The sequence below is a fragment of the Somniosus microcephalus genome, chromosome 10, assembly GCF_052327205.1.
Source record: "Somniosus microcephalus isolate GS21.2 chromosome 10, FLI_Smic_1.0, whole genome shotgun sequence".
In the NCBI taxonomy this organism is placed as follows: Eukaryota; Metazoa; Chordata; class Chondrichthyes; order Squaliformes; family Somniosidae; genus Somniosus; species Somniosus microcephalus.
The window spans coordinates 233,147,351-233,161,791 of record NC_140996.1 but is presented as its reverse complement, the minus strand read 5'-3'; the positions used below and the strand labels follow the sequence as shown (position 1 = coordinate 233,161,791).

Genomic DNA, 14,441 nt, shown 5'->3' with positions numbered 1-14,441 from the left:
ATGTTGGTGAGGAGGACTTTGCACGGCTGACTGGGCGGGGTGTGCTGTTGTCGTGTCCGAAGCCGGTGCCGAGGTCGATGCTGGGTGGTCCGTTCGGTTTTATTCTTATTAAATGGAGGAATTGGTGGATGGCACCAGTAAATGGGGGAATTGGGGAGAGCACCAGTAAATGGGGGAATTGGGGAGAGCACCAGTAAATGGGGGAATTGGGGAGAGCACCAATAAATGGGCTCTTTTTCTCAAAAAGAGAAGACTGAGGGGTGACCTGATAGAGGTCTTGAAATCCTTTCATAATTTTAGACAGGGTAGGCATAGAGATGTTTGCACTTGTGGAGGTGTCCAAAACTAGAGGCCATCAATGTAAGATAGTCACTAGTAAATCCAATAGGGAATTCAAGAGAAACCTCTTTACCCAGAGCGTGGTTAGAATGTGGAACTCATTACCACAGGGAGTAGTTGTGGCAAATAGTATAGATGCATTTAAGGGGAGGCTAGACAAGCACATGAGGGAGAAAGGAATAGAAGGATATGCTGATAGGGTGAGATGAAGAGGCGTGTGAGGAGGCTGGTGTAGAGAATAAACACCAGCATGGACCTGTTGGGCCGAGTGGTCTGTTTACGTGCTGTAGACTCAATGTAATTCTATGATTTTTCTTCCGGGTGTTTGATTCCAGTTGTGTCCTGGAGATGAATCTTCAATTCCTGGAGATCAATCCTGGAGGGTTGGTCTTCTCCTTCTTCTTCTTCTTAGGCAGTCCCTCGGAACCGAGGATGACTTGCTTCCACACTAAAGTCCAATGCGGGACCTACAGTCTCTGTCACAGGTGGGGCAGACGGTGGTTGAAGGGGTGGGTGGGTGGGGTGCTTGGGTTGACGTGCGCTCCTTCCGTTGTTTGCGCTTGGCTTCCGCTTGCTCCCGGAGAAGAGACTCGAGGTTTTCGGCAACTTCCCGGATGCTTTTAAAATTTTTTATTTTACAGAAACATAGTAGGAGCCTGTTCCACCATTTAATGAGATCATGGCTGATCATCCAAATTCAGTACCCTGTCCCTGCTTTCTCTCCATATCCCTTGATCCCTTTAGCCTTAAGAAATATATCTAACTCCTTCTTGAATATATTTAATGAACTGGCCTCCACCGCCCTCTGTGGCAGAGAATTCCACAGGTTCACCACTCTCTGGGTGAAGAAATTCCTCCTCATTTCAGTCCTAAATGGCTTACCCCTTATCCTTAGACTGTGACCCCTGGTTCTGGACTCCCCCGCCATCAGGAACATCCTTCCTGCATCTAGTCTGTCTAGTCCTGTTAGAATTTTATAAGTTTCAATGAGATCCCCTCTCATTCTTCTAAACTCTAGCGAGTACAAGCCCAATCGACCCAATCTCTCCTCATACGTCATTCCTGCCATCCCAGGTATCAGTCTGGTGAATCTTCGCTGCACTCCCTCCATGGCAAGAACATCCTTCCTCAGATAAGGTGACCAAAACTGCACACAATACTCAAGATGTGGTCTCACCAAGGCCCTGTACAACTGCAGCAAGACATCCTTGTTCCTGTACTCGAACCCTCTCGCTACGAAGGCCAACATACCATTTGCCTTCTTAACCGCCTGCTGCACCTTACCTTTAGCGACACCCAGGTCTCGTTTTCCTCCACTTTGTGCGGTCTTGGGCCAGGGATTCCCAGGTGTCAGTGGGGATGTTACACTTTTTTAAGGAGGCTTTGAGGGCGTCCTTGAAGCGTTTCCTCTGCCCACCTGGGGCTCTCTTGCCATGTCGGAGCTCCGAGTAGCGCTCTTGTTTTGGGAGTCTTGTATCAGACATGCGGACAATGTGACCTGTCCATCTGAGCTGATCGAGCGTGGTCAAAGCTTCGATGCTGGGGATGTTGGCCTGAGCGAGAACACTGACGTTGCTGTGCCTATCCTGCCAATGGATTTGCAGGATCTTGCGGAGGCAGCGTTGGTGGTACCTCTCCAGTGCTTTGAGGTGCTGGCTGTACACGGTCCATGTCTCTGAGGCATACAGCAGGGCGGGTATCACTGCTGCTCTGTAGACCATGAGTTTGGTGCCGGGTGTGAGGTCCTGGATTGTTGGTAACTCTAATTCGTAGGGGAGTGCCCATCAAGCCAATGCCATTCACAGAATCACAGAAACCCCACAGTGCAGATAGAGGCCATTTCGGCCCATCGAGCCTGCACCGACACATATCCCACCCGATCCCCGTAACCCCTACAACCAACACATATCCCACCCTATCCCCGTAACCCCACGTATTTAATCCCCCTAACACTAAGGGTCAATTTATCATAGCCAATCAACCTAACCCGCACATCTTTGGACTGTGGGAGGAAACCGGAGCACCCGGAGGAAACCCACGCAAACATGGGGAGAATGTGCAAACTCCACACAGACAGTCGCCCGAGGCCGGATTCGAACCCGAGTCCCTGGCACTGTGAGGCAACAGTGCTAACCACTATGCCACCGTGCTGACATTATAACAACAGAAAACACTGGAGAAACTCAGCAGGCTAGGCAACATCCGTGGAGAGGGAAACAGAGTCAGCTCGAGGAACAGCACCTCATTTTCCGATTAGGCACTTTACAGCCTTCCGGACTCAATATCGAGTTCAACAATTTCAGATCATAACCTCGGCCCCTATCGTATTTTTATATATATTTTTATCCACACTTTTGGTTTGTGCCTTTTCCTTCTCTCTCTCCCACACGGCAGCTGTCTCTCACTCTGCCAGCGCATTTCACACTTCATCTAGAGCCATCTTTTGTCTATTTACTTGGCCTATTACCATCTCGTCTCTTGCCTTGAATATCTCTTAATGTCTCTTCACCTCTCAGTCCTTCCCTTTTATTCTTTCATCCGCTCCCCCATTTCCCAGCCCCCTAACTTGCTTCTTAATCTGTTTCATTTCCTGCTTTTTTTCTCAGTCCTGACCTGTAACGTTGACTCTGTTTCTCTCTCCACGGATGTCACCTGACCTGCTGAGTTTCTCCAGTGTTTTTTGTTGTTATTTCGGATTTCCAGCATCTGCAGTATTTTGCTATCGTACAAGCCAATGCCATTGTTGTTCTCAATTGGAGTGTAACTTCTTTTGCTGGGTTTTTGGGCCCCAGCACCCATCCATCCAGGTTTGAATGGTTGAGTTTCTCCATGTGCCCAAAGTCCAAACCAACTGAGGGAAAAACCAACCCCAAACCCAACTCAACCCAAACCCAACTCAACCCAAACCCAAACCCAACTCAACCCAAACCCAACTCAAACCTAACCCAACCCAAACCCAACTCAAACCCAAACCCAACTCAACCCAAACCCAACCCCAACTCAACCCAAACCCAACTCAAACCCAAACCCAATTCAACCCAAACCCAACTCAAACCCAACTCAACCCAAACCGAACCCCAAACCCAACTCAACCCAAACCCAATTCAACCCAACTCAACCCAAACCCAAACCCAACCCCAACTCAACCCAAACCCAATTCAACCCAAACCCAACTCAAACCCAAACCCAACTCAACCCAAACCCAACTCAAACCCAAACCCAACTCAACCCAAACCCAACTCAGCCCAAACCCAAACCCAACTCAACCCAAACCCAAACCCAACTCAACCCAAACCCAACCCCAAGCCCAACTCAACCAAACCGAACCCCAAACCCAACTCAACCCAAACCCAATTCAACCCAACTCAACCCAAACCCAACTCAAACCCAAACCCAACTCAAACCCAAACCCAATTCAACCCCAACTCAACTCAACCCAAACCCAACTCAACCCAAACCCAAACGCCGCCATCTTTGGCTTCCAACTGCCAACGGTCACAGCGCGTGCCTTCAGAATGCGCGCGAAAAGAAAAAGGAGGGCCCCGCCCCCAGTCCTCTCCAGCCCCGCCCCCGCTACGCCACACCTCCGGCCACGCCCCTGCACACTCCAGCCCCGCCCCTAGCACACCCTAACCCCGCCCCTAGCACACCCTAACCCCGCCCCACCACCGGCCCCGCCCCTAGCACATCCTAGCACCGCCCCGCCTCCAGCCCCGCCCCCCGCACACCTTTACGGCTGGGCGTGTGCGGGACGCGCGCATCCAATCCAATCAGAGGGCGGCACCCTAAAGCCACGCCCCCCGTGGCGCATCATCCTGCCCCGCCCAGCCAGGCTGGCACGTACGGAGGAACGCACACGCGCGCGCCTGCCCGCCCGCCGGTAGGGCCGTTGAGCGGAGCCGCGCGCTAAGAGGTTGTGCGCTCGGAGCCGGGCCGCTCGCCCGCCCGCCTCACCTCACCTTCTCCCCCCTCGGATCTCTCTCTTCCCCCCCCTCAGTGGCAGTGGCGGTGGGGTGGGGGAGAAGATGGCGGGCGGCTGCAGCAGCCCCAACCCCGCTCTGTGGTATCACCGCGACCTGAGCCGGGCGGCGGCCGAGGAGCTGCTGGCCCGGGCCGGCAGAGACGGCAGCTTCTTGGTGCGGGACAGCGAGAGTGTCAGCGGGGCCTATGCCCTCTGCGTGCTGTGAGTAGCTACCACTTTATTAAATGCATTTACGAACTTTAAAACAATATTTGGTGTTTGTAAAGTTAATTTTTCATTTAAAAGTTTACATTTTTAAAAGTTTGTGGTGAAATATCCGCTTTGAAAGTTGCGGGATGTTATTGGGAAGGTGGAAGTTTGCGAGTAGCGAGCTCCAGTCTCTGTCCAGAGAGTTTGTTTTGGGGAGGAAGCATCGTTTCTCTGGGTTTAAAAAAAAAAGAACTTTGCAAGCACCAAATGTTGTTTTAAAATTTGTATTTTTAAAAGTTTGCAAATGCAAATTGCAATAAACATAAATTTTGCATTTAAAACTTATATTTTACACTTGCATTTACAAATTTAATATTTGGTGTTTGCAGAGTCCATGTAAATAAAATAAAAGTTTGCATTTTTAAAAGTTTGCAAATGCAAATTGCATTAAACATATTTTGCATTTACAAACTTCAACACAATATTTGGTGCTTGCAAAGTTAATTTTTAATTCAAAATACACGTTTTTAAAAGTTTGTAAATACATTAAAATATGTTCTGCAATGCTAAAATCCATATATTCATTTGCAGACATAATCGCATTTATGAACTTTTATTAAATATTTATATATTTGGCACTTCTGAGCCTGAGCGCTCGTCCCGAGGTTTGGTGATTTCCGTTTAAACGTTGCTTCCTCAGTGCTCCAGTAAATTCGAGGTATCCAATACTGAGCTGATATATTGTGGCTCAATCCACCACCTTCTTTCAATAATCTCTGCCCTTTGATTTCAGGAAATGCCAGTTATTTATATATACAGCCTCACTATTTTGCAAAGTAAATGTTTGCGTGTGTGTGTGTGTGTGTGTGTGTGTGTGTGTGTGTATACATATATTTGTTTATATTCAGGATGGTTGATCTGGGGAGGGGAAATGGTTTGTATTTGTGGTCCCAATGGAGACCGAGTTGGTAAGTTACCTTGTAGATTTGTGCAGTTTCTTCTGTGGATCTCCCTTTATTTTGTAAATTTATGTCACTTGAAATTCAAAGACAACCATTGCAAATCTCAAGGGAAACATGGTATGTATTCACTAAAGATTATTTAGGGAAACAGGATATATATTTATTGAAGATCCATTGCATACTTTACCTAATCTTAGTTGCAATTTTTTAAAATCGCTTTGAACAAAAGCATTTGTACTCCCTTTATTTAATGGCTTGAAATCAGACAAGACTGGTGCAGTAGATACAGTGGAGTAGATACAGAGAGTGTGTTTCCACTTGTGGGAAAGAGCAGAACTAGAAGCCACCAATATAAGATAGTTACCAAGAAATCAAGTAGGGAATTCAGAAGAAACTTCTTTACCCAGAGAGTGGTGAGAATGTGGAACTCGCTACCACAGGGAGTGGTTGAAGCAAATAGTATAGATGCATTTAAGGGGCGGTTAGATAAGCACTTGAGGGAGAAGGGAATAGAAGGATATGCTGATAGTTAAATGAGGATGGACCAGAGGGCGCTCAAGTGGAGCATAAATGCCGAATGGCTTGTTTCTGTGCTGTATATCCTATGTAAACAGCAGTCAATACAGTTTTGGTCTCTTTATCTGAGGAAGGTCTTCGAGGTGGTGCACTGAAGGTCCACTAGAATGATTCCTGGGATGAGAGGGTTGTCCTATGAGGAGAGATTGTGTAGAATGAGCCGATACTCTCTGGAGTTCAGAAGAATGAGCGGTGATCTCATTGAAACATACAAGATTCTGAGGGGGATTGACAGGGTAGATGCTGAGAAGTTGTTTCCCCCTGGCTGGAGAGTCTAGAACCAGGGGTCATAGTCTCAGGATAAGGGGTTGGCCATTTAGGACTGAGATGAGGAGAAATTTCTTCACTCCGAGGGTGGTGAATCTTTGGAATTCTCTGCCCCAGAGGGCTGTGGATGCTGAGTCGTTGAGTATATTCAAGGCTGAGATCGATAGATTTTTTGACTCTAGGGGAATCGAGGGATATGGGGATCGGGCAGGAAAGTGGAGCTGAGGTCAAAGATCAGCCACGATCTTATTGAATGGCGGAGCAGGCTCGAGGGGCCGTCTGGCCGACTCCTGCTCCTAATTCTTGTGTTCATTTTCTGAGGTATTTAGAACATATCACGCAAGCAAGGTTGATTTTTTTTCCCCTCACTGCTTCACCTATTTGGTTATGCGGCTTTTATTTATTTTTTACATCTCTTGGTTGACTTAATGTCACCTGCACCTGGAGAGAGAGATTGAATTGCATAACTTCTTTCCCCCCTTGTGTACATAACACACTCGAGTGTTTACCTTTGATAGGATTTAGGAGCTGAGCTCAGGGATGGAAGATGTTCCGTCTAAAAGGAGTGAAATTTCTGGGGTGTGTAGGCACTGACCCCCCCCCCCCCCCATTGTGTGATCCGGAAGCTTCTTTTGAGGTTGATAATGTGATCTGATGTTTATGTTTTGGGATGTTTGCAGTTTTTTGATGCACTGACACCATCTGTGATCCAAGTGAGGCAGTTAATTCACCATAGACCGACTGACTGGTTCTGTTCCTTAGGAGTTAGCGTTCTCGAGGTTAAAATTCTGTCAGTTGCTAGCAATTTTCTTTCATCCAATGAACCGAGTGAAGCTGGTATTCTGGTATGTTTATGTTTAAAAAGAGTGTGACTGGTTGTTCTCTTAACGCCTGTTTCTTTCAGTAAGAAAGAAAGGCTCCCATTTCTCCAGCGCCTTTCACAACCTCAGGACGTCCCGACGCGCTTTACAGCCAATGAAGTACTTTTGAAGTGTAGTCACTGTTGCAATGTAGGAAACACAGCAGCCAATTTGCGCACAGCAAGCTCCCACAAACAGCAATGTGATAATGACCAGATGTTTTAGTGATGTTGGTTGAGGGATTAAGTGTTGGCCCCAGAACACCAGGGAGAACTCCCCTGCTCTTCATTGAAATAGTGCCATGGGATCTTTTACGTCCACCTGAGAGAGCAGACGGGGCCTCGGTTTACCGTCTCATCCAAAAGACGGCACCTCTGACAGTGCAGCACTCCCTCAGTACTGCACTGGGAGTGTTGGCCTGGATTTTTGTGCTCAAGTCTCTGGAGTGGGGACTTGAACCCACAACCTTCTGACTCAGAAGTGAGAGTGCTGCCCACTGAGCTACGCTGACATTAAATGATGAGTAAGGTCATCTGTGGCAGTAATTGGGATGCACCTGATCACAACCATTGATTTACACTGGTATGTGTGCTGTTTCTGGAGACCTCGGAAGGATGTGATTGGGTTCAGCTGTAAAGTTGAATACATTTTTGAAAGGAAAAGGGAAGACTTGCATTTCTATAGCGCCATTCATGACCTTGGGACGTCTCCAAGCCCTTTACAGCCAGTTAATTACCTTTGAAGTGTAGTCACTGTTGTAATGTAGGAAACGCAGGAGACAATTTGCAAACAACAAGATCCCACAAACAGCAATGTGATAATGACCAGATAATCTGTTTTTAGTGATGTTGGCGGAAGTATAAATATTGGCCCCAGGACACTGGGGAGAACTCCCCTGCTCTTCTTCCAACAGTGCTATGAGAGGGCAGATAGGGCCTCGGTTTAACGTTTCATCCAAAAGACAGCACCTCTGACAGTGCAGCGCTCCCTCAGTACTGCACTAGGAGAGTCGGCCTAGATTTTTGTGCTCAAGTCTTTGGAGTGGGGACTTGAACCCACAACCTTCTGACTGTGAGGCATGAGAGCATACCCACTGAGCCACGGCTGAAATCTTGCTGTTGACAACTTTCTGGGGTGGTCCATGAAGTCTGGTCAGATGGGTGAGGTACCTGGATGCGGCAGGGGCTGGTCTCCAAAGCACGGCCCCATGACAGGATATGATGCTTTCAGGAAAGGTGAAAATTAGGGCCAAGGAAAAGACAACTTCTGTTAACACCCACTGACTAATTGCAGATGAACTTGTGAAGGATATGGTCCTGGTACCAGGGCAAGAGGACAATGAGTGGGTTTTATTTGGAATCTATTTATGGATTGTGTTGTGTATATTCTGACTAGCATCACAGACTGGCGACTCGCGTGTGGTGGGGGTGATTGTTTTCAGGTAGGCTGGCATAGAAGGTCTGATGTCACTGACTGCGAAACTGGTCCTCAAAGGGGAAACGCTATTCTCGGGTGGGAAAAGAGATGTCGATCTTTTTCCCCCTCTCCTAAATGATGGTTTTCAACATTGAGGGGTTTTGAGAGAGTAAATAAGGAGAAACTGTTTCCACTGGCAAGACGGTCAGTAACCAGATGACAGATTTAAGATAATTGGCCAGAGTACCAAAGGTGAGGTGCAAATTTTTTAATGCAGCGAGTTGTTATGATCTGGAATGCACTGCCTGAAAGGCAAATTCAGTAGTAACTTTCAAAAGAAAATTGGATATATACTTGAAAAAGGAGAAATGTGCAACAACTGCCAAAGGCACGATGGGCCAAATGGTGGCCTCCTGTGCTGTAAGATTCTATGATCTATTAAACTGTTTATATAAAAAAAAAATATATATATTTTCTACCTCCAAACTAACCATTCCCATTTACTTGGTGGGATAACCCCTCCCAATCTTGCAGGAAGCGCGTAGTGTCTGTTTCCCAGACCAGAAAATATCCGCTTGTGTGATTTATTGAATATTTCCTACTGGCTGTCGCTGTGTTGAGTCGCGATCTCGGCATCCTTCTTGGTTCAGGTTGTTGATCCTGACACACTAATGTAGCAAAAATGAAACGTTCAGCAACTTTTGGATTGCAAGTATGTCCCCTCCCTACCCCCAGAGTATTTAAACAAAAGAACATTGCTGATGTGAGGACTGACCTTTGTGGTACTTTCAGTTGATTCAGACTGCAGGCTAGGGCCGTGGCTCAGTGAGGAGCTCTCTCTCTCGCCTCTGAGTCAGAAGGTTGTGGGTTCAAGTCCCACTCGAGACTTGAGCACAAAATCCAGGCTGACGCAGTTGGAGGTGCTGTCTTTTGTATGAGACGATAAACCAAGGCCCCGTCTGCCCCCTCGGGTGGATGTTAAGAGATCCCATGGCACTATGTTGAAGAAGACCAGAGGAATTCTCCCCGGTGTCCTGGGCCAATATTTATCCCTCAATCAACATCACTTTTATAAAAAAAAAAAAAAAAAATTATCTGGTCTTTATCACATTGCTTCTCTTCACTCAGAGGGTGGTGAATCTTTGGAATTCTCTACCCCAGAGGGCTGTGGATGCTGAATCGTTGAGTATATTCAAGTCGGAGATTGATAGATTTTTGGACTCCAGGGGAATCGAGGGATATGGGGATCGGGCGGGAAAGTGGACTTGAGGTCGAAGATCAGCCATGATCCTATTGAATGGCGGAGCAGGCTCGAGGGGCTGTATGGCTGACTCCTGCTCCTATTTCTTATGTTATGTGTGGGAGCTTGCTGTGTGCAAACTGGCTGTTGCGTTTCCTACATTACAACAGTGACTCGACTTCAAAAGGACTTCCTTGGCTGTGAAGCTCTTTGGGATGTGCTGAGGTCGTGAAAGGCGTGATAGAAATTCAAATCTTACTTTTTTATGAAGTGCATTAGTGAGGGCAAACCTTTGATGTCTCGTTATCTAGATATGATTCAACAGAACTGCGAGCTGGTGACTAATTCACCTTTTGTGACGCAGGATTCTGAGCAGAGCAGCTTCCTTTGTCGTATTTTGGGCCTTGGTGCATCCTTTTGCAAATCTTTGCATTTTCTTTTTGATTTGACCTGATTATTTTGGTAGCAAAATCGGGTTGCTGCCCCGATCGGTGCAGCAGGCACTGGCTCACGGTGCTGAAAGTAGAGTGTGCAGGGCTCGCAGGTTAAGTGCACAATGTGACGTGGAACAGAGCCACGTTGGCCAGGAAGAGATCAGGCCACTGCCGAATACCTGATCTCAGCCTGGGGGTCGCTGCAGTTGGCCTCCGAGTCCTGGATCGGGCAGGAGAAAAATCACCCAGCGCCCATGCCCGCATGTCAACAACATCTTGCATTTATATAGCGCCTTTAACGTAATAAAACGTCCCAAGGCACCGCACAGGAGCGATTATCAAACAAAATTTGACATACATATATATATATTTTTATTTTATATATATCTATATCTATATATATATATATCGGTACGTCTGTCTGTCTGTCATTCTGTCTGTCATTCTGTCTGCCATCGCCTGTGCGTCTGTCGGGCTATGCGCTCGAAAGTTACAGGGCGCACCTACGCGCGCGTTACCTCCAAAGAAAGCTTACGCTTCCGAGACAGTTTTAAGCGTATTTACGTTTCGGCCGGGCTAAAATCACGCCCGCGGTATCCCAAAAACCTTCAACGTTCCGCTCATTAGCATCTCATTATCCGCTCATTAGCGACAGTGACCTCGAGCTCGACCAATCGTACGCCGGGTTGCTGGCGTGTGCCGCCGGGCCAATCGATGCGTGTGTGGCCGGGCCTTATCCTTCTGAACCGAGGTGAGTCGCCGCCATCTTGATTCCAAACTTTTCCTTTCTTTTGCCCGCTTTCTGCGTCTTTAAAAAAAAACGTTGCTTTTAAAACACACATTGTTTTAAAAAAAAATGATTTAGAAAGTAATTAACTTATCTAATCTCATTAATTTTCTTAACTTTCCCCGTTTTTCCAGGTAGGCCTAGAAGCCTCGGCGTCTCCTCCGCACCCACGCCCGAGCTAGGCACCTCCCGGCCCCACTCGAAGGCTGGAGGGCCGAGCCTCAGCCCAGCGCCGCAAGGGTGTGCGCGCAGCAGGAGCTGAGACGCGGCGTCTCTCTCTGGCTCGGCCGGGGGGCGGGGCTTGGTCAGCGTCACGGTTACCCTGGCAACCGGGCCCGCCGGCCGAGCCAGAGAGAGATGCCGCGTCTCAGCTCCTGCTGCGCGCGCAATCGGTGGTCTTCACCTCGGGGGGGGGGGGGCGGTCCCCTCCCCCCCCCCCCACCCGCCCTCCCCCCCCCCCCCCCCCACCCGCCCTCCCCCCCCCCCCCCACCCGCCCTCCCCCCCCCCCCCCCCCACCCGCCCTCCCCCCCCCCCCCACCCGCCCTCCCCCCCCCCCCCCACCCGCCCTCCCCCCCCCCCCCCCACCCGCCCTCCCCCCCCCCCCACCCGCCCTCCCCCCCCCCCCACCCGCCCTCCCCCCCCCCCCACCCGCCCTCCCCCCCCCCCCCCCACCCGCCCTCCCCCCCCCCCCCCCACCCGCCCTCCCCCCCCCCCACCCGCCCTCCCCCCCCCCCCCCACCCGCCCTCCCCCCCCCCCACCCGCCCTCCCCCCCCCCCCCCACCCGCCCTCCCCCCCCCCCCCACCCGCCCTCCCCCCCCACCCGCCCTCCCCCCCCACCCGCCCTCCCCCCCCACCCGCCCTCCCCCCCACCCGCCCTCCCCCCCACCCGCCCTCCCCCCCACCCGCCCTCCCCCCCACCCGCCCTCCCCCCCACCCGCCCTCCCCCCCACCCGCCCTCCCCCCCCACCCGCCCTCCCCCCCCACCCGCCCTCCCCCCCACCCGCCCTCCCCCCCCACCCGCCCTCCCCCCCACCCGCCCTCCCCCCCACCCGCCCTCCCCCCCACCCGCCCTCCCCCCACCCGCCCTCCCCCCACCCGCCCTCCCCCCCCCCCGCCCTCCCCCCCCCCCGCCCTCCCCCCCCCCCGCCCTCCCCCCCCCCGCCCTCCCCCGCCCCCCCCTCCCCCGCCCCCCCCTCCCCCGCCCTCCCCTCCCCCGCCCTCCCCTCCCCCGCCCTCCCCTCCCCCGCCCTCCCCTCCCCCCGCCCTCCCCTCCCCCGCCCTCCCCTCCCCCGCCCTCCCCTCCCCCGCCCTCCCCTCCCCCGCCCTCCCCTCCCCCGCCCTCCCCTCCCCCGCCCTCCCCTCCCCCGCCCTCCCCTCCCCCGCCCTCCCCTCCCCCGCCCTCCCCTCCCCCGCCCTCCCCTCCCCCGCCCTCCCCTCCCCCGCCCTCCCCTCCCCCGCCCTCCCCTCCCCCGCCCTCCCCTCCCCCGCCCTCCCCTCCCCCGCCCTCCCCTCCCCCGCCCTCCCCTCCCCCGCCCTCCCCTCCCCCGCCCTCCCCTCCCCCGCCCTCCCCTCCCCCGCCCTCCCCTCCCCCGCCCTCCCCTCCCCCGCCCTCCCCTCCCCCGCCCTCCCCTCCCCCGCCCTCCCCTCCCCCGCCCTCCCCTCCCCCGCCCTCCCCTCCCCCGCCCTCCCCTCCCCCGCCCTCCCCTCCCCCGCCCTCCCCTCCCCCGCCCTCCCCTCCCCCGCCCTCCCCTCCCCCGCCCTCCCCTCCCCCGCCCTCCCCTCCCCCGCCCTCCCCTCCCCCGCCCTCCCCTCCCCCGCCCTCCCCTCCCCCGCCCTCCCCTCCCCCGCCCTCCCCTCCCCCGCCCTCCCTCTTCCAACAACAACATTCCCTCGAAAAAGCCTCGGCACCGCCGGGCAGTTCAGCTGGTATATATATAAATAAATGGATACTTCTGTCTGTCATTCTGTCTGTCTGTCTTGAATAAACTCGAAAGTTATAGAGTGTACCTACAAGTGCGTTACGTCGAAAGAAAGCTGACGATTCCAGAACCGTCATAAGCGTATTTACTTTTCGGTCGGACTAAAATTGTTCGCGTGTTATGCAAAAAACCTTCAAAATTAAACTCATTATCTGCTAATAGCATTGATTGACTGAAGTCAAGGTCGACCAATCCTGTGCCGTCACGATTGACCAATCCTACAGTTCAGTCGCCTGATGGTTGGCCAATCGCTGCGGCTGTGGGTGGGACTAATACTTTTCAACTCAGGCATCGGGCAGCCATTGCTTCACTACTTCCAGCTCAAAATCTGCTAATCCAGCTTCTAAAAAGTTAGTATCTCTTTTAAAAATAACATCACATTTACCAAAAACGTTTTATAAGTACTTTCACTTTCATCTTTGAAGCTATTAAAAGGTAGAAATGTTGCCCGGCAGCAGATTCACACAGGGACAGACAGACAGGCCCCAAAGCCTGGGACTCGATTTAAACCGCCCGGCCCAAAACAGCCCTGGCAACGCCGGGGCCCCTCCAGCTAGTAAGGAGATATTAGGGCAGATGACCAAATGCTTGGTGAAAGAGGGAGGTTTTAAGGAGGGTCTTAAAGGAGGGGAGAGAGGCGGAGAGGTTTAGGGAGGGAATTCCAGAGCTTGGGGCCCAGGCAGCTGAAGGCATGGCTGCCAGTGGTGGAACGATTAAAATCAGGGATGCTCAAGAAGCCAGAATTAGAGGAGCGCAGAGATCTGAGAGTTGTCGGGCCGGAGGAGATTACAGAAATACGGAGGGGTGAGGCCATGGAGGGATTTGAACATGAGGATGAGAACACGTCATTTGGGTTTGGCTGGGCTGTGTCTCCCAAATGGATGAGTCTCCTGGTGGCACTTGTGCGCCCTTGATTGCGATATTATACTTTGTAAAAGTGTGGTAAATTCTCTCAATATTTTGATTCGCGTGGTCCAGCAGATTTGTATTACTTCTTTCATATGGTAGTAGCAAATCAAATGTCAATATCTAAGTCAGATATCCAGGCCAAAGCTTCCAGTGTAACAGTGTGGATATCTTGTAGGCTGCCTGCGAATTTCCTCTGAGGGCAGTGCTCAATGATGTGCTCCAGGGTCTGATCAGGAGCTCCACAGTCACATGATGGGGATGCTTTAATCTTCCACCTATGGAGAAGGTGGCAGAGTCTACCATGACCGGTTCTGAGGTGGTTGATGGTTGTCCACTCTTTGCAAGGAAGGTTTGATCCTTCAGGTTGTACTGTGGGGTCCTCTATAAGGAATCCATTCCTTATGTCGCAGTTCTTCCAAGCATTTCGCCATCGGTCATAAAGGCTGAGGGGAGATCACTGAAGGACTTCGACGGTCCAAAATGGCCGTATAGATTTGAG

General features: G+C 51.7%; 1 protein-coding gene across 1 annotated transcript in view; it reads left to right on the top strand.

The window, feature by feature from the left end:
* Positions 1-4,182: 4,182 nt before the first annotated feature.
* The window catches only part of inppl1a (inositol polyphosphate phosphatase-like 1a), a 200,707-nt gene continuing 190,448 nt past the window's right edge, over positions 4,183-14,441 (top strand). Inside the window, exon 1 of the mRNA XM_085998320.1 lies at positions 4,183-4,522. Coding sequence (XP_085854446.1) covers positions 4,365-4,522 — 158 coding nt within the window. The 5' untranslated portion in view covers positions 4,183-4,364. The remainder of the gene's footprint in view (positions 4,523-14,441) is intronic.